This window comes from Gadus macrocephalus, chromosome 7, assembly GCF_031168955.1.
Source record: "Gadus macrocephalus chromosome 7, ASM3116895v1".
Lineage (NCBI taxonomy): Eukaryota > Metazoa > Chordata > Actinopteri > Gadiformes > Gadidae > Gadus > Gadus macrocephalus.
Window position 1 is genome coordinate 19024862 of NC_082388.1, and position 20000 is coordinate 19044861.

General features: G+C 45.5%; 1 protein-coding gene across 1 annotated transcript in view; it reads right to left on the reverse strand.

Moving 5' to 3' along the window:
- Positions 1 to 4272, reverse strand: part of robo3 (roundabout, axon guidance receptor, homolog 3 (Drosophila)) — a 96045-nt gene extending 91773 nt beyond the window's left edge. Inside the window, exon 1 of the mRNA XM_060056485.1 lies at positions 3607 to 4272. Within this exon, the coding sequence (XP_059912468.1) occupies positions 3607 to 3757 (151 nt within the window). The 5' untranslated portion in view covers positions 3758 to 4272. The remainder of the gene's footprint in view (positions 1 to 3606) is intronic.
- Between the last annotated feature and the right edge of the window lie 15728 nt (positions 4273 to 20000).

The following is a 20000-nucleotide window of genomic DNA, read 5'->3' on the forward strand; positions in this document are numbered from 1 at the left end:
TTGAGCTAATCCAAGCACTGGAGTGGGGGGCAGGAGGTTATGGGGTGTAGAGGGCTTAGTGGTGGTGGTGGTGGTGGTGGTGGTGGTGACCCATGCAAGCTGTCCACCCACCACCGCCATCCCCACCACCACCTCCATCACCACCACCCCAGCTATTGAGCTCCACGCCTGGCTTCCCCCGCACCGCACCCAACCCCCTGCTGTTACATCGGCACATAAACAGCAGCTCGCTATGTCTCAATCAGAGAGAGAGAGGGAGAGTTGCTCAAGGGTTGCAATCTGCGTGCATTGGTATCCAGCCGCGAAAACACAACACTACTGCCAATCCTAAAAATGTGAACGCGCATGCCGTCAATGTAGGTGGACTTTTTTGTCTGTTATTTATCTCAATAAACAAGCGTGTATTTGTTAGTTCTATTCATCGGCTAATTTCAATCAATCACGCCTCATTAACAGGGAGTCGAGTAAAAGAGTCTCGAACTCAATACTTTTGTCTCACCTTAACCAACGGTCGATGGATCGCAGTCGATCGAGTGACAGCGCAGTCGCATGTTTGGTTTTTTCTGCGCGGCACCTCCACTATCCCTCATTTAAGACCCGCCCACGTCCAACTGTATCGATGCCGGCTATCAGTTCTTATCGGGGGAGGCATGTGGTCGGGATTACCTCAGACCTCGATGAGCTCCAGGGACGTGGTCTCGGAGAATATGAAGCCGAGGCGAAGGGAGGCACGTCTGCCCGCCTGAGTCTAAATCAGGAGCAGATACTCCGCCGAGAGAGAGAGTGAGATTCTCCTCAATAGATTAATTGGACCTCGTCTCCGCTCGCATTCACACTCTCGCCGAGCCCCCTATAGATCTGACGACGGGAACAAGCAATCTGCACTCCATTAGAGCAGGCCGATAAGAGACGAATGGAAAGCGAGAGCGCCTGATAGAAAGAAAAAGAGAGAGAAAAGAGAGAGGGAGAGCCAGACACGCTGGATGGTAGGAAGTGTGAAAGAGCGAGGCCGTAAACGTTGCCTTATTGCTACGGCCCACACACCTCCGCTGTGATAAGCGACTTATTGGGGAATTGTGTGAGTTTGTGTGTGTGTGTTTTTCTGTGTGTGTGTGTGTCTGTGTGTGTGTGTGTGTCTGTGTGTGTGTGTGTGTGTGTGTGTGTGTGTGTGTGTGTGTGTGTGTGTGTGTGTGTGTGTGTGTGTGTGTGTGTGTGTGTGTGTGTGTCTGTGTGTGTGTGTGTGTGTGTCTGTGTGTGTGTGTGTGTGTGTGTGTGTGTGTGTGTGTGTGTGAGTGTCTGTGTATAGGTGTGGGTGGGGGGGGGGGGGGGGGGGGAGGGTTAGGCGGGGGGTCCAAATATAAAGAAAGGCGATTACAATATTACAACTCGTTCTGTACACAGCGACAACACACTCCAGCACCAAACTTATTCACACAGACTCCCAGCGTGTGAGCGTGTGCACGGCACCCAGGGCTACACCAGCAGGATGTAAAAGAAATAACTAAAAACCCTCACGCAGCATCACACGGTATCCACATCGAAAGGCAATTAGCCTGACGTGCAGGGTGCCACGTACAGAACACAATGCAGAAACCACAGCGGTGGCATCCATGAGGAACTCTCTGACGTCCGCCTGATGCGGTGGGAGACGTTGGCAGGCAGTGCACCGTTGGGTGGAACGATGGAAGGATGGAAGACAAGAGGGAAGGACGAAGGAGGGGGTGGGTGGCTGGGAGGACGGATGGATGAGGACAATAGGAAGTGAGGATAAAGAGGTGGACAATAGTGACCAGGCACAGTTCTAGCCTTCACAAAAGGGGACATCACCACCACCCACCAACATATTCATTTTACTGATCGTGTTACATATACATGTACATGTGTGCGTGTGTGTGTGTGTGTGTGTGTGTGTGTATGTGTGTGTGTGTGTGTGTGTGTGTGTGTGTGTGTGTGTGTGTGTGTGTGTGTGTGTGTGTGTGTGTGTGTGTGTGTGTATGTGTGCTCGTGCACGTGCAACCACAGCCTTCATTGGTATGCAGTGACATGCAGACAAAGCCAGGGTGCTCATTAGAGAGCACATCAAGGTGATCCCCTGCCTTAACTCCACCCTATAAACATGCACACTCACACACACACACACACACACACACACATACACCCACGCATGATCACACACACGCATGATCACACACACACACACACACACACACACACACACACACACACACATGATTAGACACACACACAGACCTACACACACACACACACACACACACACACACACACACACACACACACACACACACACACACACACACACACACACACACACACACACACACACATATATATAACCCAAATACACACATCACAACTCTCAGTAGCAAAGAACAGCAGGGGCATCCCATCACACTGGTAGTGCACACAAACTAACACAGTATACTTCACACTCAAAGACATGAACACACATTATTGTAACAATTCAGACCCATTTCCCACACACACACACACGCACACAAAAACACTCACACACAGATATTATATCCTACAAACACACACAGCTTTGACAGTGGATTTTTCTCTCTTCTCTCAAAAGATCTAGGGCCAAGCAGGAGGGTTCTCCATGCTTGTTTTTCGATGGCAGATTGAGCTATGTGCCAATGACATGAAGAAAGAAGACTCTCACTGTGTGCGAGTCTCTCTCTCTCTCTCCCTCTCTCCATCTATCTTTCTCTCCCCCTCTCTGTCTCTCTATCTGTCTCTCTCCCACTGGCGGTGGTGAAGTTCAGGAGATGTGAGGAAGCTCTCCGTCTCCTCTCCCAGCAGGCGGCTTTCTCAAACCCTGATGGCTGAGCACAGTAACTCTTCGGTGGTGGAACTTGTGAACTTGTGTTGCGTTATACTCCTCATGTCTCAGAAGCAGTTCTCTCACAAAGCACTGTGTCATTGGCTGTGAGCATAATAAAAAAATGTGTTTCTTCCAATCATTTCATCTCACCACCTTCTTCGTATCACTTTGAATTGACTAGGGCATGACTGTCCTCAGTCATGCTTACCCAATAATTACAGACTTTCCTATTTGTTGTTGAAGGTGTCTTAAACATTTTTATTTCTTTAATTATTATTTTTTCAATTATCTATACGTCTCTCAACACATTTTTCAACCACACTTTTCTTTAGACTGGTAATATTTTGAGATCTGTCATTGATCTGATCTGAGGAGAAGACATTTGAAACAGTCCTCCCATCACATGCAGAGATCACAGGCACATGCTCTTTTGACAACTCCATATGAGCTCTCCCTTTTTTTTTTTGCTCTGCCCGGTCGCACCGTTTACCATTACAAAAGACTCCATTCCCCGCCTGTTTTAGTGCCTCAAGTCCTTTCAAAGAAAAACCCAATGCGCCCCGCGGACCAGAACCTGTCAAAACGTACAATTGGAATTTGTGAGCCAAAGGAAGACCAAAGGAGGTCTCCGGAGCCGAGTGACCCAGAGAAAGAGAGAGGAGAGCGGGGCTGATGGGTTAGGGGGTGATGGAGGGGTGTTGTTAGGGTAGGAGGGGGTGGGGGGGTGGGGGGGGGGGTTGAGGTGAGGAACCCCTTACCGTTGAAGCCCGTGAAGTTGCCCCAGTCAAGCATGGAGCCGTTGTAGGGCGGCATGGAGCCGTTGAGGAACGGGTCGGTTCCGTTGTGATCCCGCAGGCTGTCCGTGAACAGGTTCATCTGCAGCAGGGTCTTCAGCAGATAGCGCAGCATCTTGCCGCCTCGCTTTCCCTGCGGTGCCGGTGGAGAGAGGCAGCCGCAGTCCCCTCTACCAACACCTCTATTTCGATCTCTTTCTCACACTTGCTGTTCGCACTCTCTCCGTGTCCTAAATTTTTTACTTGCAAGTTCAGCGAGTCAACGCGTTTGAGGCATAACTCCTTCACTGGTGTCCTCTGTGGTCAATGAACTGGAACCGAAAAATACAGAAAGTTCAAGAAAAGAAAGAAGTGTATTTTTCTCTCTCTCTCCAAATCTCTCCAATGTGTTAAACTCCCCCCAAAAAGCCAGTGGAGTGTTTGTTGAAAAAAATCACAGAAAATGGACGAGTTGCTTTAATGTGTTAAAAGGATGCAGGAATCTTCAGTCATTCTGCTCCTTGAGCTCCTTCCCAGCATCGGATTGTGCCTGCCTCTTGATCTCCCAGGGTGCTATTGTTCTTGGAGCACATAACTTCACACCACGTCCCACACAGACGCATGCAAAAAAAATCCTTCTCGCCAGTGTGAAAGAATCCGGGAGTGTGTGCCACTCGTTTCGGATTTGCTGCTCATTTTTTCAGACCCCTCCCACCTGGCTCCTCCTGTCCACCCCCTCCCTCCCTCCCTCCCCCTCTCTCTCTCACTCTCTCTCTCACTCTCTCTCATTCTCTGCAGAGGGGTCCCTGGGGATCCAGAAGAGAGAGAGAATGGGAGAGAGAGACCGAAATAGAGATGGTTAGAGCAGGTGCTGTTGGCAATAAATGTTTAATTATTACATTAATAATCATCCCAGGGGGGTCAGAGTTGGCCAGAGAAATAGTGGAGGGGGAATAGAGAGTCGCTGCCGACCAGGGTCTTCAATACAAGTATTCACAAACACACAGAATGACAGTGGCACACTCTGTGAAGTACCGGGCAGATGTCAGGCAAACCAACATTGGCTCTGATCTGGCTGCCGGGCTTTGCCACTGTATCAAGACATGATCTTCTTTCAGCTTGATGTCTGAATGTTTGTTGGGTTTCCCAAACATCATATCTTGCCAGAAAAACCAGCTTGTCCCAAAAAATCTATTTCATGATCCTTGTACATTTATCCCTGCTACCTTTTTTCTCTAACACAAGTTCAGTTGCATTCGCATAAAACATACTTGGTAATTCTCTCAACAGCAAAGATCTGAATGTTTATCCACCACGTGTGTAGTGTTGTCTACTACACCTCCCCTCGTGTTCAGCACCTTCTTTAAACAAATACAATAAACAATACAAAAATAATGGACCTGTGTACCACTGATGAGCCCAAAGCATACATATGGTTAGCTATTGTCTGCCTGTCCCTGCAACGACACACGCATCGCACGCCGCGCCCCCCAAGGCAGGACGGGAGACTGTGGTGCCGGGACGTCCCACTGACAGACCCAGTGTGTGTCCCATTAGCCCGGCCCAGCCCATCAGGAAGCCGCCCGGCAGCCTCCACAATGGGAGCTGTCCCCCTGAACAAAGTCGCCGTGACGACCTCCGTTCCGCCACCCCCTCCCTCCCTCACACGTCCCCGTGTCCTCCGTCCCCTGGCGTCTTCCCAATGGAGTCCACCCTCATTTTAGAGGGCTCCTCTATTCATGGGGCATCCATGCCAGCGATAGACACACGTACGGTGCTAATGCGCGTTCAATATGGGAAGAGCACGGGGGTATGGGAACCCTTGTGCTAGACTGAGGATGGATAATGCATAGTCATTATGGTCTGCGATCCAAATCTCAGCAGAAGTTGTCTAGGAGTCTAACAGAAAGGCCATCTATGTGTTGGTTCTTAAGAGAGGACATTTAAGTTGTAGTTAAGGGAAAGCCATTAAACTGTGTAGTTCTTTAAGTAAGACCATTTCAAATTGATGGGGCTGTCGCAGCATAGTTGTTTACTACTTCTGGAATAAGCCCTAATCACTAAGAAGACAGTGTGATTGCCACAAGGGCCAATAAACAGTTAAACCTCTTTGTAGGGGATTTCGGGGGGGGAGTGTGTGCAAAGATAAAGAGATAGAAATACAGCGTACTTCTTCACTGTTGCTTGTCAAAGGTGTTCAACACACAGGCACAAATACACATTCACACACACACACTGGTCATAGCAAAATTTCCAACAACAAATGAAACCCATTCGATGGACGATGGTTGTAAAGATAAAAACAAAGTAAAACTGAAGAAAGTTCAAGCAACTGCAACAAAACCGTCGGCCAGTAATTACATAGCGGTTCAAACGATAAGTACTTGATCATGATTCCTGTGGTCGCAATGTTGTCGCAATTGTGCAGGGCCTACCTAGTTGGCTTTGTGTGTATGCCTGTCATAGAGAATAACCCATAATGAGGACCAGTCCTGAAGAGCCACCATAAAGACATGCATGGTTATCCAGAGATGATTGCGCAGCTCGAGTCCTCTTCAGCCACTCGTAACTCTGTGTAATCACTCTCAGCTCGTGTTCTGAATGAATACACAACATTATTTCAAACAGTGGCTCTAAATAAAGTGTTGGAATGACTGTGGGCTAAGTTAGAGAGACATGGATGTTTTTTTTATAATTTGTCAATAAATCCAATATTGTGTCTTTGTATTGGTTTGAAGTGTTTTCAAGCTGAAATATTTGCCTAGCTTATTAAAAAAGCAACAGTAAAAAGTGATTCCTCATTTATAAAGCATTTTCAGACACAAATTCTCATTAGTAATCATAACATATGAATCGTAATATAATAATCATATAAATGATTTAAGATAATGGTTTACAAAAACATTTTAAAAGTTTAGGATTTACAACTTAACTATTTACAATGTGCTAATAATACTTTAGAAATGTGAAAATAATGCGGCAATTCTTTGGTATTGCCTTACCAAGCATTTATAAATTAAATGTAAAGGCTGGATCTACCTCAAGGAGCATTGCAGCAGTAGGCCTACCAAGTAACAATAAGTTCAAAAGTAGTCACTAGACAGGCAAAGTTAGTCCTCACTTTTATGATGTCACACAAAGCATTGAACTAATTACAACATAGAAATAATGAATTGCAGTATTATTCAGTGTTGATAAAGCAATGTTTACAAGTTATTTGTTGTAGCAATGTTTGTAGTAGCAATGCATTGTGGACATACTGTATCAGCAGTAAGCCTGGTGAAAAAATCATGTCATACCTAGTGTCATTTCTTCCTCCTCACATTTTGTTTTTTGTACCTCATCCTTTATTCACGTCTGCTTAAGTTTTGTTACCGACAGTTGAATGCTCCTTTTCAAGCGTGGTAACCAAATTTCATGCAAGCCCATTAACATTGGGGCCTAGGGGATGAGCCATTTCAATGTGGTTTTGTCGCTAATGCTAATGTGATGCTAGTTGCTCGTTTAAATGCTCTGATGGATGCTTACAGGTCATTACTGTTATACATCGCGTGACCTTTGTTGCTAGTAAACTTATTATAGTGTGTTGCAGGCCTCAGGCTTTTAATGCATTCCCTTTTGCCTTGGCTAGTCCCTCATTGTAGGCTTAATTGAATTAACCTTTGAAAACATCTTATTAGAGCTATTACTTTGAATTGCAACCTATATTCTTCTGATTTGGATAAGAGATTATGTGATGTAAATTGTGGAATGCAATGTTCCCTTAACATGCTATTATTATTCATGTTGTATGCATTCATGTACTTGTCAAATAATGTTATGATGGATCCCTTTGGCCGGGCAAAGAAGACGCTTTGACAAGGGACACCGGATAACAATAACAAATTAGTCATAAACTCACAAAACAATTCCACTGTCCCCCTCCTTTTCTATGCATTTTAAACGTTGGTTCTTGTCAACACACCAAATGGAAAAAAAAATTAAGTATCAATATTTTGTTGCAAGCTCGAGAGTTATCCGGCAAAATGGCCTAAAGCATTCTGTCCAACTTGCACTTGATTGCAATGAGCAGCAATTACTCAATGAATAGTTCATTGTCCGAGGAGAATTTTGGTCTTCCATTGTGCACACTCAAGGATAATCGTAATTTCCTAAGTATTAGCTACTGAACAAAAGGCTTTAGACTGCATTGGTCAAGGGTCATTTCAGACTGTTAAGAAAGTTCTCAAATAACTGACTTTAGGTGTTCAACTCCAGGCCAACCTTCGACTGGGTTTTTGTGCTAATCATGCATATCCATACCAAAGATATTCGTTCAAAAAATCTCTGCACAGGAGAGAAATGGAGAATATTCAGACATTCTTCTACGTTGGTGCCCAATTAACCAGGGAAATCTTTAAAGTCTATGCGGTTGTGTCAAAACATTTCTTATATTAAAATAATTCAGTGCAGAACCTCATTTATTTATCTCCTTGGGATATGAACATTAAAAGGTTCCCCTTTAAAAAATAAAATAATATCTTCTCTGCATCTTTAATAGTGAATCGGTATTGCAGAAGCAAAGAAAAATATGACATTCATTAAAGTTATTTGTGACCGAACCTCAGGAAGAATACATGTTTCATGAGTTCGTTTTTGTATTCTACGGATGTTCTTTGTTGGCACAATTCATGCAAAAAAAACTGACCTAAATAAGAGAACAGATAGAAAAAACAATTCAATGATCCCACCCCTATTCCCAAACATAACACATTGGGCCAAGGAGTGTTGGCATACAACAGCCTCACCAACAGTGATGACAACCACATCATCACATGTGAGCACCGTGACTGCTCTCTCCCCCCCCCCCCCACCTTCCTTCCATTCCCCATCTGCACCTCCAGGGCAGAGTCAACCATCATCAGGCGTGGTTGATGTCTGAGTTCCACCGAAACCACTGGCACCGGCACAGGGAGCACCTGCACTCAGATGGCCAGCACCGGGGTGCAGGGTGAGTGGGCGGGGGCGAGGACAGTGACGGGCCGCTGGGTAGACAGCCATCACAGGGCTGAGGGCTGGAACATCTGCCGGCGGCCAGGAGCCCTGGCCCCACTGGGGGAGACCCCTAGCCCACCCTCGGTCCATAATCACCCGCCCATCCTCTAGGAACCATCGGGTCGGCACAGACGCACACACACACACACACACACACACACACACACACACACACACACACACACACACACACACACACACACACACGGACCCCCCACACACCCACACACACACATACAGAACTCCTTCCCAGCTGGAAGGAGTAGGGACGCGGTGGTTGGGGCCAGGGACCCCCCATGGAGGCTGCAGGTGTACGATCTCCCCAACGGTTCTGCTCCTCCTGCCGGGAGCGCCTCCTTCCTCTGCTTCCAACGGAGGGAAGCAGGGGGGGGGGGGGAGTTGCCAGTAATTGGAAGTGTTTTTGACAACCAAACAACGCTGTGGCAGACTCTGGCAGTTGGCACAGTCCGACGGCAGAGTTTTAGGGGAGGTGCGTATGGCTGCCCATATGCCAAAGTGGCGATAATTGGTGTTTTCCAAACCGTGGGCTACGCTGAGCATGTTGATCGCTTTTGAGTGAGAGAGAGAGAGAGAGAGAGAGAGAGAGGGAGACCGGACCCTTCTGAGGAGAGTGATCATCTGCATCGCTCTGGGGTGCTGTGTCCAATTAGGCCTCACAAACTTCCTCTCCTGGAAACACCCTGGAGCTGGTTTCCTCCCGATTCATCCCGACGCCTTGACAGCCCACTTCAAAGACTTCAGAATCCCGGCCCCAAAATCAAGCAGATCGACATTGTTAATGGGCAAAGTAGTCTTCAGAGGGCTCCTGTCAGAAAAAACGATATTGAACCTCTGCCTGCCTGCACGGCATCAATGCTCAAAACAAAAATGCTGATATTTGATACCCAAAAAGTAACATTTGTCGACAGTTCAAACCAATGTCCCATTGCTGTATCATAAAACAGAGTTTTCTTTGCAGCCATCTCAACTTATGCCATAAAATGGTTATACAAATCGCCTTATTCATAATGAAGCGTTATTTATTTGTTATGCTAGATTGTGATGTGATCGTATGCATATTGCATTACCATCTTTGCATCTAAATAGGGCTTCTTCTGATATCCAAAAGCTGTATGATTAGTCAAATAGGTTGCAGGCTAAATGGCACAGTGAAGGGTCCAATATGCTTTCAGTCTTGAGGATTAGCTGATCTCTAGGGGCCCTCAAGTTACATGGTGGGGGCCCCGTGGCCGGAGGAAGTTAAACAAAGTGCTGCGCTGCACCCCACTCACACACTCACACCGCCACCAAAACCCAAAGCAAACTCTGGCTGATTGCACAACAAAGACACAATTAGCCACGACCCCATGGACATAGAAAGAGGGCCCGATCAGTGCGTGTCGTTCATCCCTCTTGAACATTTGCATCTCATGAATACACCAAAAGTACACACATCCATATTAATTTCATCCTGAGCCCATTCTTTTCTTAACATTTCATTTCCCTGATAAATGCGGCTGAATGCAAAGTGCTTATTTAAATATGCATTAGAATTTTAATATTTCCCATCTTTTTTTCGTTCCCCCTCCTCCCAACCCAAAAAAATCTAAATGGCACAATTTTCGGCAAATTTCCCCAGACCCTATCTGATTCCCTTGGGTGTGGGCATACTCCCCCTTTCCCCTAGTCTGTGTGTGTGTGTGTGTGTGTGTGTGTGTGTGTGTGTGTGTGTGTGTGTGTGTGTGTGTGTGTGTGTGTGTGTGTGTGTGTGTGTGTGTGTGTGTGTGTGTGTGTATATGTATATGTGTGTGTATGTGTGCACCCCTGCCTGTTTTCAAGTGTTTCTGCAGAAGTGACCCCTTTCTGCAACCCCAGTGTGGCAGGCCTTTGATGCAGGAGGGGCAGTGAGCCCCGGCCCGCCCTTCTCCACAATCAATCCACACCGACTTTCAAGACACTGGAGTTTACCGCAATCAGTGACCGAGGGAGAGACTGTGAGAGACAGCCACACACACACACACACACACACACACACACACACACACACACACACACACACACACACACACACACACACACACACACACACACACACACACACACGCACACACACACACACACACAATGTTGCGGTGCAAAAGTGTGAAAGGCCCTGTGTCATATTGATTGGAACAGAAAAGCAAAAGATGAGTTATTTGTCAGCCCTGATATTTGAAGGAGGTGAGGACTCTGATTGCTCTCCAGCTGCGCTGCCCGCGGTGCGTACAAACTTCAAAGTAACCATTGCCTATCCGTAGGTGTGCGTTTTGAAAAATCGATGGCTGGTGGCAATTACGCTGAGAAACAACACGCTAGGAAAACGGTTGGTTTACCTGCCGTCAGTTGATTGTACCATATCTTGTCGTGTATCTACAGTAATGGCCTACTTACGATAAAATACAATACATAAACAGATCTATTTATATAGATATATATCGACTTGAGGGCCTCGAAGCAAAAGCCATCCAGCTCATCCGTCGTTCTGGCTAACAGAGAGACCTCTGGGATGGAAGTCACACACACCTATAAAAGCCACAGAGCAGGGGAAGAATGGCGGCATGATCGGCGATTCCTGCGGATAAACCGAGTCTCTCAGAACACAATGAAGGAGGCATTTGTTTATGCATATCATACCCCCCCCCCCCCCCCCCCGGCCCACCCTCCCCCTGCTTATGTATGAGCAAAAACCAGCTCGAATGTGTCAAGCCTAAAACAAACTGCCCCATCGCGCACCAGCAGCTCAAACCCCCCCCCCCCCCTCCTGACTGCCCCTGCGTGCGGGCCAACCAGCTGGGCCCGCCGATGCTGTCCACGGGGGCTGATGAGTCAGGCGCCGACCAACAGGTAGCCTCCCCAGGTGCTGGCACCTCCTCCCCATTCGCAAAGCTATCGCACGCCGGCTCGACAAAGCTGAGTGTAATTAGCCGTGTAGGGGGCGGGGCAGGGGAGGGAGGTGGCGATGGGGCTGGGGGGGGGGGGGGGTGTTGGAGGCTGACCAATAATGAGCAGTTGTGAGAGTAATGTCGGGGTGGGGGGTTGGGGTTGGGTCCTGCATTATGGATTTTGCCATCTGGCCCCACGAGGAAGGGTTGGGGAGAGGTAAATGATAGGCGTGCCTGACGGGTGCCGAGTTTAACAAAGATGTGGGGAGCGAGAAGGGGGCGTGTCCGAGATCACAAGCTGAATTATGGCAACCGTGACTGAGCTATTGTGCAGCCTGATGGGTTTGCTATTCACAGCTGGGGCAGCCCAAATTGTTCTTTTATACTCTTTGATGCTTGCTTTATTAAAGTCAGAGGGGCTCTGGAAATGATTAACAGACAAGCACAACAAGACGGGCCCATTGTGGACGCGTCCCTCTTCATTTAGGCCCCCGGTCCATTCATCTTCACCAGGGGGCCCCAGAAATGTGGCCCCTGCTTGGTTAACTGTGTCCGCGGTGGTCAGGCCCCAAATTGGTTGGGAAAACACAGTGGGTGTTAAGATAACATAGAAGCTGGAGCGTCGCAAGTCCAGACAGAACGCAAGTTATCTTATTTTCCTTTTAAATTAGGAAATACAGTGAACGGTCCATGTGACATGATGTGTGACGAGAGAGACTTCTTGGATTAAAGTTTATTAAGCAGCCTCTACTGATGCTTTTAGCTCTCTACAGCACCATGGCGGTTTAAAAGGGAGCCAAGGAAAACTTCATATCCAACCGTATTCCATTCAGACTTAATAAGCTGGCGAAATTGCCACCCACAGGCCTTACTCTCACTCTCTTTCTCTCTATTTCTCTCGCTCTCCCTGTGTTTGCCCGCTCCCAGCTGATTGCCATTTAGCAACCTCCTACCTCTGAAGCGGATGGCATAGTAACTGTGTGTGTGTGCGTGTGTGCGTGTGTGTATGTATGCTCCCGCATGCATGTGTGACTTTAAAACAACCCAGACCCCAGCTTAACAAAAGCCCCTCAAAGGGGAACCTTCCCTTGCCAGATCTCCCCCTCTATCCTCCACACACACACACACACACACACACACACACACACACACACACACACACACACACACACACACACACACACACACACACACACACACACACACACACACACACACACACACACACACACACACAAACACACACACACACACGCCTTCTCCATAAACTCAAGTCAATGGCATTTTCAAAGGCAATTAGGACAGCAAGGCACATGCCATTTTTTCTGCATGTCCTGCTGGCCCATGTTGGTCTCCTGATGCTAACCCCCCCCCCCCCCGTAACCCCTCCACACACACACACACACACACACACACACACACACACACACACACACACACACACACACACACACACACACACACACACACACACACACACACACACACACACGCCAGAGCTCCGGCCCTCGGCGGGCCCTCAGATCTTCCAGGCTGAAGCCATTAGCTCTCAGGGGGTACTGTAATGTGTGGCGTCTCAGGAAGTGACAGAGACCTGTATAATGGGGGGCTCTGTCTACAGCCAGTGTCGAGACTTCAGCAGAGATCACAGAGACACCGCTGTCGGTTTTACAGTGACCCGTGTGTGTGTGTGTGTGTGTGTGTGTGTGTGTGTGTGTGTGTGTGTGTGTGTGTGTGTGTGTGTGTGTGTGTGTGCAACCCGGTATCACGCCAAGGCGTAAAATAGATACGTTTGTCCACATCGCAAGGCGTGTTCAGGGTCACGCTTTGCCAGACCAAAGCGTCACCCTGAACACGCGTCCTTCTCCATTCGAAATGAATGGGGGAATAGCACCAACAGGGGGCGATACGTTCTCCTAGCATTTGGTGAAATTGTTACGCAGCCATATTAATCGTTATTATCTGAATGGGAAATGCAATATTTTAGGACAGATACACAATTAAACGTGTTTCTAATGACATTTCTAGTGAGAAATGTACATTTTCCTTGCATAATCTTCTGTCAGTGAATGTGTATGATCTTTATTAATCTTTATTATCTGAATGGGAAATGCAATATTTTAGGATCGATTCACCGTTAAACGTGTTTCTAATAACATTTCTAGCGAGAAATATACTTTTTACTTGCATAATCTTCAGTCAGTGATTGTGTCTGATCTTTAGTTTTACCCTGCGTTCACACCAAAAGATGCAAAAAGTTGCCGCGCGTCGTGATCCCATTCAAAGTGAATGTAGAGACGCGTTGCTGCTTTGCTGCCGATGCATTTGCTGCCGAGAAAACGGGCAGCAAAACTTGATTTGCGGCGCGGCATTTTCTGATTTGCGGCACGGGCGGAGGGCGCGTTCACGTATTTTGCGGCGCGGCAAATGCTGCTCGAGTTGAAACATTTCAACTTTTGCCGCAAAACTTCGGCAGCAACGCGTTCGGGCAGCAAATGCATCTTTTGGTGTGAACGCAGGGTTATAGTTATTAGGAAGATTTAATCGGCTCGCTCGCATGTTTCAACGACGTCAGGTTGCTAGGGACGCTGCTTTCGCTAAACTAGCAGCTCAAGTGTTTCCTGCGTTTGTGTTATTAAACCGTTACTTTATGTAACTTTTAATGATATTGTAATAACCACAGGCGAGGTATTGGGCGAAGTAAGCTTGATAGCAGGTTTATTGGATTCCACAATCGGACAGGCAGGCACAGCTCCACCGGAAAACTACAACAACCAAAACTCCCGCCCGGAAGGAAAGGAAACCCCCGGAACCCCCTCTCAGAAGGCCCGCCCCTTCCTCCCAAACCCTCTGACGTGAAACACGTTTATCTGAGAGCCAACTCAGTCGCCAAAAGCATACGTTGACAGTGTACGTTTTCGTGAACACTGTATTACGTCGCATTTCAACATAAAATAGCGTGTTAGCACACATACACACACACACAATGCATTTCGCTGCTAAAACAACAACTTGGGCTGCTTCTAGGACATTTTGGGTGGATTTTGAACGGTATGTGGGCAGGACGTTTTTTGCAGGCAGGACCTGGTAACCCTGCGCTGTTGCCCGAGGTGCAGAAATGCTCCGGAACAGATCTGGATCCACCATGGCCAAAATAATTGTCATGAATAGCATGAATAGATTCATGCATTATCATTCAACTTGAACATGTGTTTTTACAGTAGAGTGGTGGAGGGATGACGTATGTTGGCCAACCCGGAAGTGAGCGTCGCCCTGGATTCCCTCGACAAAAAGCCAACGGGTTTTGCCATTGGATTTTGGATTATTATAAATTGAAACAATTTATTAAATAAATATTTATGAGATGTCATTACTCATTTGTGAGATGAGTTTGCTTCCTATTTATGTTGAGTATACACCCCTACTGTCCACAAGCATCCCCCATATGGATTTGGAGAATTGTTGCCACGTCCCAGTGGTGGAGGTATCATATATATGAAAGAGGGCATTCAATTATGCTATAATGATCAATTAGGAGGCCGAAGCCCTAAAGGAAGTCAGGCAATAGGTGACTGAGGGTCAACATTTGAGAACCCCTTTTATCAAAGGGGGTCTCAAAGGACTCATACGCTTCAACAGCGGCTGCAGCAGAAGTGTTGAGACGAAAGATGATATCAAGACATTTATAGAATATTCCCATTCACATGATTCTTCGCACGACCTGCAGGTTGGGGAGACTGAAATAACCCCCAAAATTAGTAATAATGTAAAAGCAGCCAAGTCCCACAAATTGCTTGAACTATTTATTTCATTGTTACGTTGATATGCATTATTGAAAAGTTTCAAGCATATGGATTTAATGCAATATCCACAAACAGTTCAAAATGGAGCTATGAAATGTCTTGTTTATTGTATTAACCAGTTCATTTCTCTTTTGTGAAAAAGACAAGTCAAAAAACTTAAACGCAAGGTCACAGGCTAACAGTGGAGCTGTGTTGGGAACCAGCAGCCAAGAGCTTCCATGGAAACTTTCTACCCATGTTAAATAGATTTAGTTGGCAGTTCCTTTTCTGTCCATTCTTTTTTAAACTTGTGGAAGCACTTTGCAGTACTGGGAGACACCATTTCTAACGGCAATGGAGCTAGATTCTAAAAATATCAAAAGATGCCCAAAGCAAATACCTTTAACCCATAGTTGCGTTTTATCAAATTAAAAAAATTCAGAGTTTCATTGACCACAAATTGAGCAGAAATATTTTGCATACAAGTCTTTAAATAGTTTAACCACATTAAGAAAAATACATTTGTTAATTTTTTTTATTAGTGAAGCCACAAGTTTTGCACATTATCCAAACAGAATACCTGAAATGTTGATATTTCAGCCCTTTCGGCTTAAAACAAGAGAAAAGGACAACCTAACAAGAGTGAAAAGTTTGGGTTAGGTGATCTATAGTTCAAAGATGTCCCTGGTCAGGTAGACTAAATAAAAGTGTATTCCCAATTGCTCCAGGACATTCGTGTAATTTACTTGTGAGTTCTCCCTCAAGCCTAGAGAGACATCAGTGTTGAACCACCAACTGAAAGAGGGTATTTGCCATTAGTATGAGTGACAACATTTCATGCTATTAATTTAGTTCATTATATTTAGCCGATTTGAATAGACTTTTCTAGCAGGTGAGGCTGTCAAAGAACTATGGAGCAACTACAAAAAGCAAATTTGCAGCATGACCAAATTATACAAAAAGTATAGGAACTGTTCTAGCAGATATGTTTTAGAAGTCTCTTTTGATAGGCAGGGAATAATTGTCTTTGTCACCCTGTAGTCATGCCATCAAATCTGTTGGGCAAAGTACCGCTACTGATTAATCTAGTAGACTCACCAGTCAAGTCCCCCTAGTTAGAAAATGGAAGAAACCCAGTTAGTCATGTTAATTATTCTGTTGTTACAAATGAAGACTAATACTTTCCACATATTGCGATCCAAATTACTGGCTGCAGTCTTGGATTTTATGGTTCTATAGGAATATTCAATTTACTAAACTATTAATCATGCTTCAGAAGAATTAACCTTTCTTGGATGGCAGATCTACCACAAGCCTCCATTGCCACAACCTCCAGATGGCTTACGACCTACGGCAACTCCTCGACTACTGCAAGCCAACAAATTGGCTCTTGCACACCAGACACGCATTTTGCTTTATTTTAGGTTTTCAAGCATCTTAAAATACCCAAATCATCGCTCCAATACACAAGTCAGCTAATGGCCTACAAGGAAATGCTGAAGCTAGTGTTAGTGATGGCGATAGAAATGGACAAGCTTGCGTGTACAAATATGCAACTAGAATTGCAAGGTTCACAGCCCAGTTGCATAAGTGGTCACAACTTTGTATTTGGATTGTAAGCAAAGGTAAAAAAAAATATATATATTCCCACAAACTAGTCAACATGGTCAATTGAAAGCCTGTACAAAACGACCCTGGAATAGTCAAATGCAGCTTTACTGCGGATGAATTAAGCCAAATTGCATAAACATCCAATGGTAAACAGTATACAAATGCAATCAAGGTTGCACTCACACTAGGCCATCTGGCCGTGGCAACTGTGGCATGGCCACGGTAGGCTCTTGTACATACGCCATCACGTCGCTAGCATCCAAACAATTCTACCAAACCTTAACCAACTAGTGAAAAATGGAACAAAACTTTAGCACACACCCAGTGACTAATCACCTTGTCCAGGGGTGTTCCAACGTGGTTTACCAGAGGGCCTTGTGGACTTAAAAGTAAGCCACACATTTGACAGAGACAGCACGGAATGACGTTAAACTAAGCTAATCTACAGGTTACTAGTGCTAGTGCAATTACATGAGCATTTTGCACAACTTTTGTACTCCAATGCTACGTAAAGCAGGCCTCTTCAGAAACCTGTAGCCTGCTACATTGAAGGGCAACTGTAACAAATCCTGACCAAGACCGAAAGATGGCTCTGGAAGCCACTACGGCCCACGCAGCAGATTACTGCGTGGACCGTGGTGGCTTCCAGATCAACCCTTCGGTGGACCATTCATACACATGTATTCCGAGGATGTTTTGAAGACACTGGAGTCCCATGGCACTAGATTGAAGACTAAGTTGGTATGGGGGGGCCCAAAGGGGGCCCCCCCATAGATCTTGTCAGTCATCTAACACCTGTTAAGAAAAACACACACACATCACAAGATACAAATCAGCAAAGCTAGGTTAACAAACAGCAGCAACATGCATGTCAAGGTGCAAAGAGCAGGGATACTGATGGCTTGTGTCTGAGGAGACAGCCCAAAAACGTCAACAATTAATAAAGGAAAATAACTTTTACTCACTGCGGTGGTCTGTTTCGAAGTGCCATGTTGGTAGCAATATTTGTCTGGGCTGTTCAGTCAAATGCCCACAAAAACAAACACGCAACAACGCATACTTACAGTTTGTATAAAGTGACAATAGTGATCTGCAATCTAGATCGAAAACTTTCAACCCTCACTAAACTCAACCTCCATCGACAAAGGCCGATGCGAAAAGTAAACCAAACCCATTGTGTTCACCTCTAATATAGGGGTGCGTGGCAGGTGATCTCAATTAAGAGCTAATCAGAAAGAACACACTGATCTGCCATGAGTGAGACGTTCAAAACGAGGACGAGGATTTCACGACATTGCTACCATTCTAATTCAAATTTCTTTATTATTGGATAGGGTATGATATCAATGATTTGGGCTTTGAGGAGGCCTATATTTCTTAAATATATTTCTTAAATTTTTTCACCCCTTCGCCTTTTGAATATGAAATCTATAATCTCAGCCTCTGTATAATTTGCCCAACACATATCTTATTGTTCAAATAAAATCCCATCCTTATTTTGCCATTCATATTGATGTCTTTCATTGTACAACACAATCATCTAATAATTATTCATAACGCTCTTCCATCTCCTTGGCTCGTAACTTTTTGTCATTATTAAAGAGAAGCCTGATTCTCAGATAAGCGTGTTGGATGGCTAGGGTGTAGGTCTGGGAAGAACTTCAGGCCAAAATCTTGCAAGCGAGCCGCTGGGTGCAGGTGCAACGAGATGGAGCACTTGCTGAGTCATTTCCTGTAGGGCTGGAGCCACAGGTTGAAGCGTATGCGTCCTTTGAGACCCCCTTTGATATATAAGGGACCTCAAAGTACAGTTTACTTAAATGTTGTCGACCCAGTCACCTATTGCATCACTTCCTTTAGGGCTTCAGCCTCCTAATTGATCATTGTAGTATAATTGAATGCCCTCTTTCATATATATGATACCTCCACCACTGGGACGTGGCAACAATTCTCCAAATCCATATGGGGAGGGGGGGGTGATGCTTGTGGACAGTAGGGTTTTACACTAGACATAAATAGGAAGCAAACTCAGGAGAAGGAATGACCTCTCACAAATATATATTTAATAAATTCTTTCAAATAACCCTGCCTCGTTAAATCATTGAGCTTGGTGTTTTGCTTTCAAAAATAGGTTATAAAAGAAGTCTAAACTGCAGAAAATAAAAACATCCAAGCTGCCTTTTAAGGATACCTTGGAATATCTGTCTATTTTTTAACCATCGGACCCTAGTTTACGACAAAAACAACACAATGTACGGCAGCTCCTTTGCTGCGTGGTTTTTAGAGCCATGTAAGGATTAGAGGGGCTGGTCTATAGCAACCATGACGGTCAAGTGACTGGATGCAGCCCCGTTGAAAAAAATAGAATACCACCCTACACACTGAGGAGCATAATGATATTTAAATTATTATGACCATGAAGTCTTTATTTGCATGGGTTTACATTTCGTTCTGTGTAGCATGGAAAAATGTGAGAAAAACTCCCATTCAGATTGCATTGGTTTACATTTCGTTATTTGGAGCACAGTTATTTTTATTTATTTATTTATTTTCAGTTTTTGTGGAGGTGCTTCAAAGATGCTAATTTTTCTGCAATAATCCAAAATCCAATGGAAAAACCCGTTGGCTTTTTGTCAAGGGAAACCCAGGTCGACGCTCACTTCCGGGTTGGCCAACATACGTCATCCCTCCACCACTCTATACTGTAAAAACACATGTTCAAGTTGAATGATAATGCATGAATCTATTCATGCTATTCATGACAATTATTTTGGCCATGGTGGATCCAGATCTGTTCCGGAGCATTTCTGCACCTCGGGCAACAGCGCAGGGTTGCCAGGTCCTGCCTGCAAAAAACGTCCTGCCCACATACCGTTCAAAATCCACCCAAAATGTCCTAGAAGCAGCCCAAGTTGTTGTTTTAGCAGCGAAATGCATTGTGTGTGTTTGTGTATGTGTGCTAACACGCTATTTTATGTTGAAATACGACGTAATACAGTGTTCACGAAAACGTACACTGTCAACGTATGCT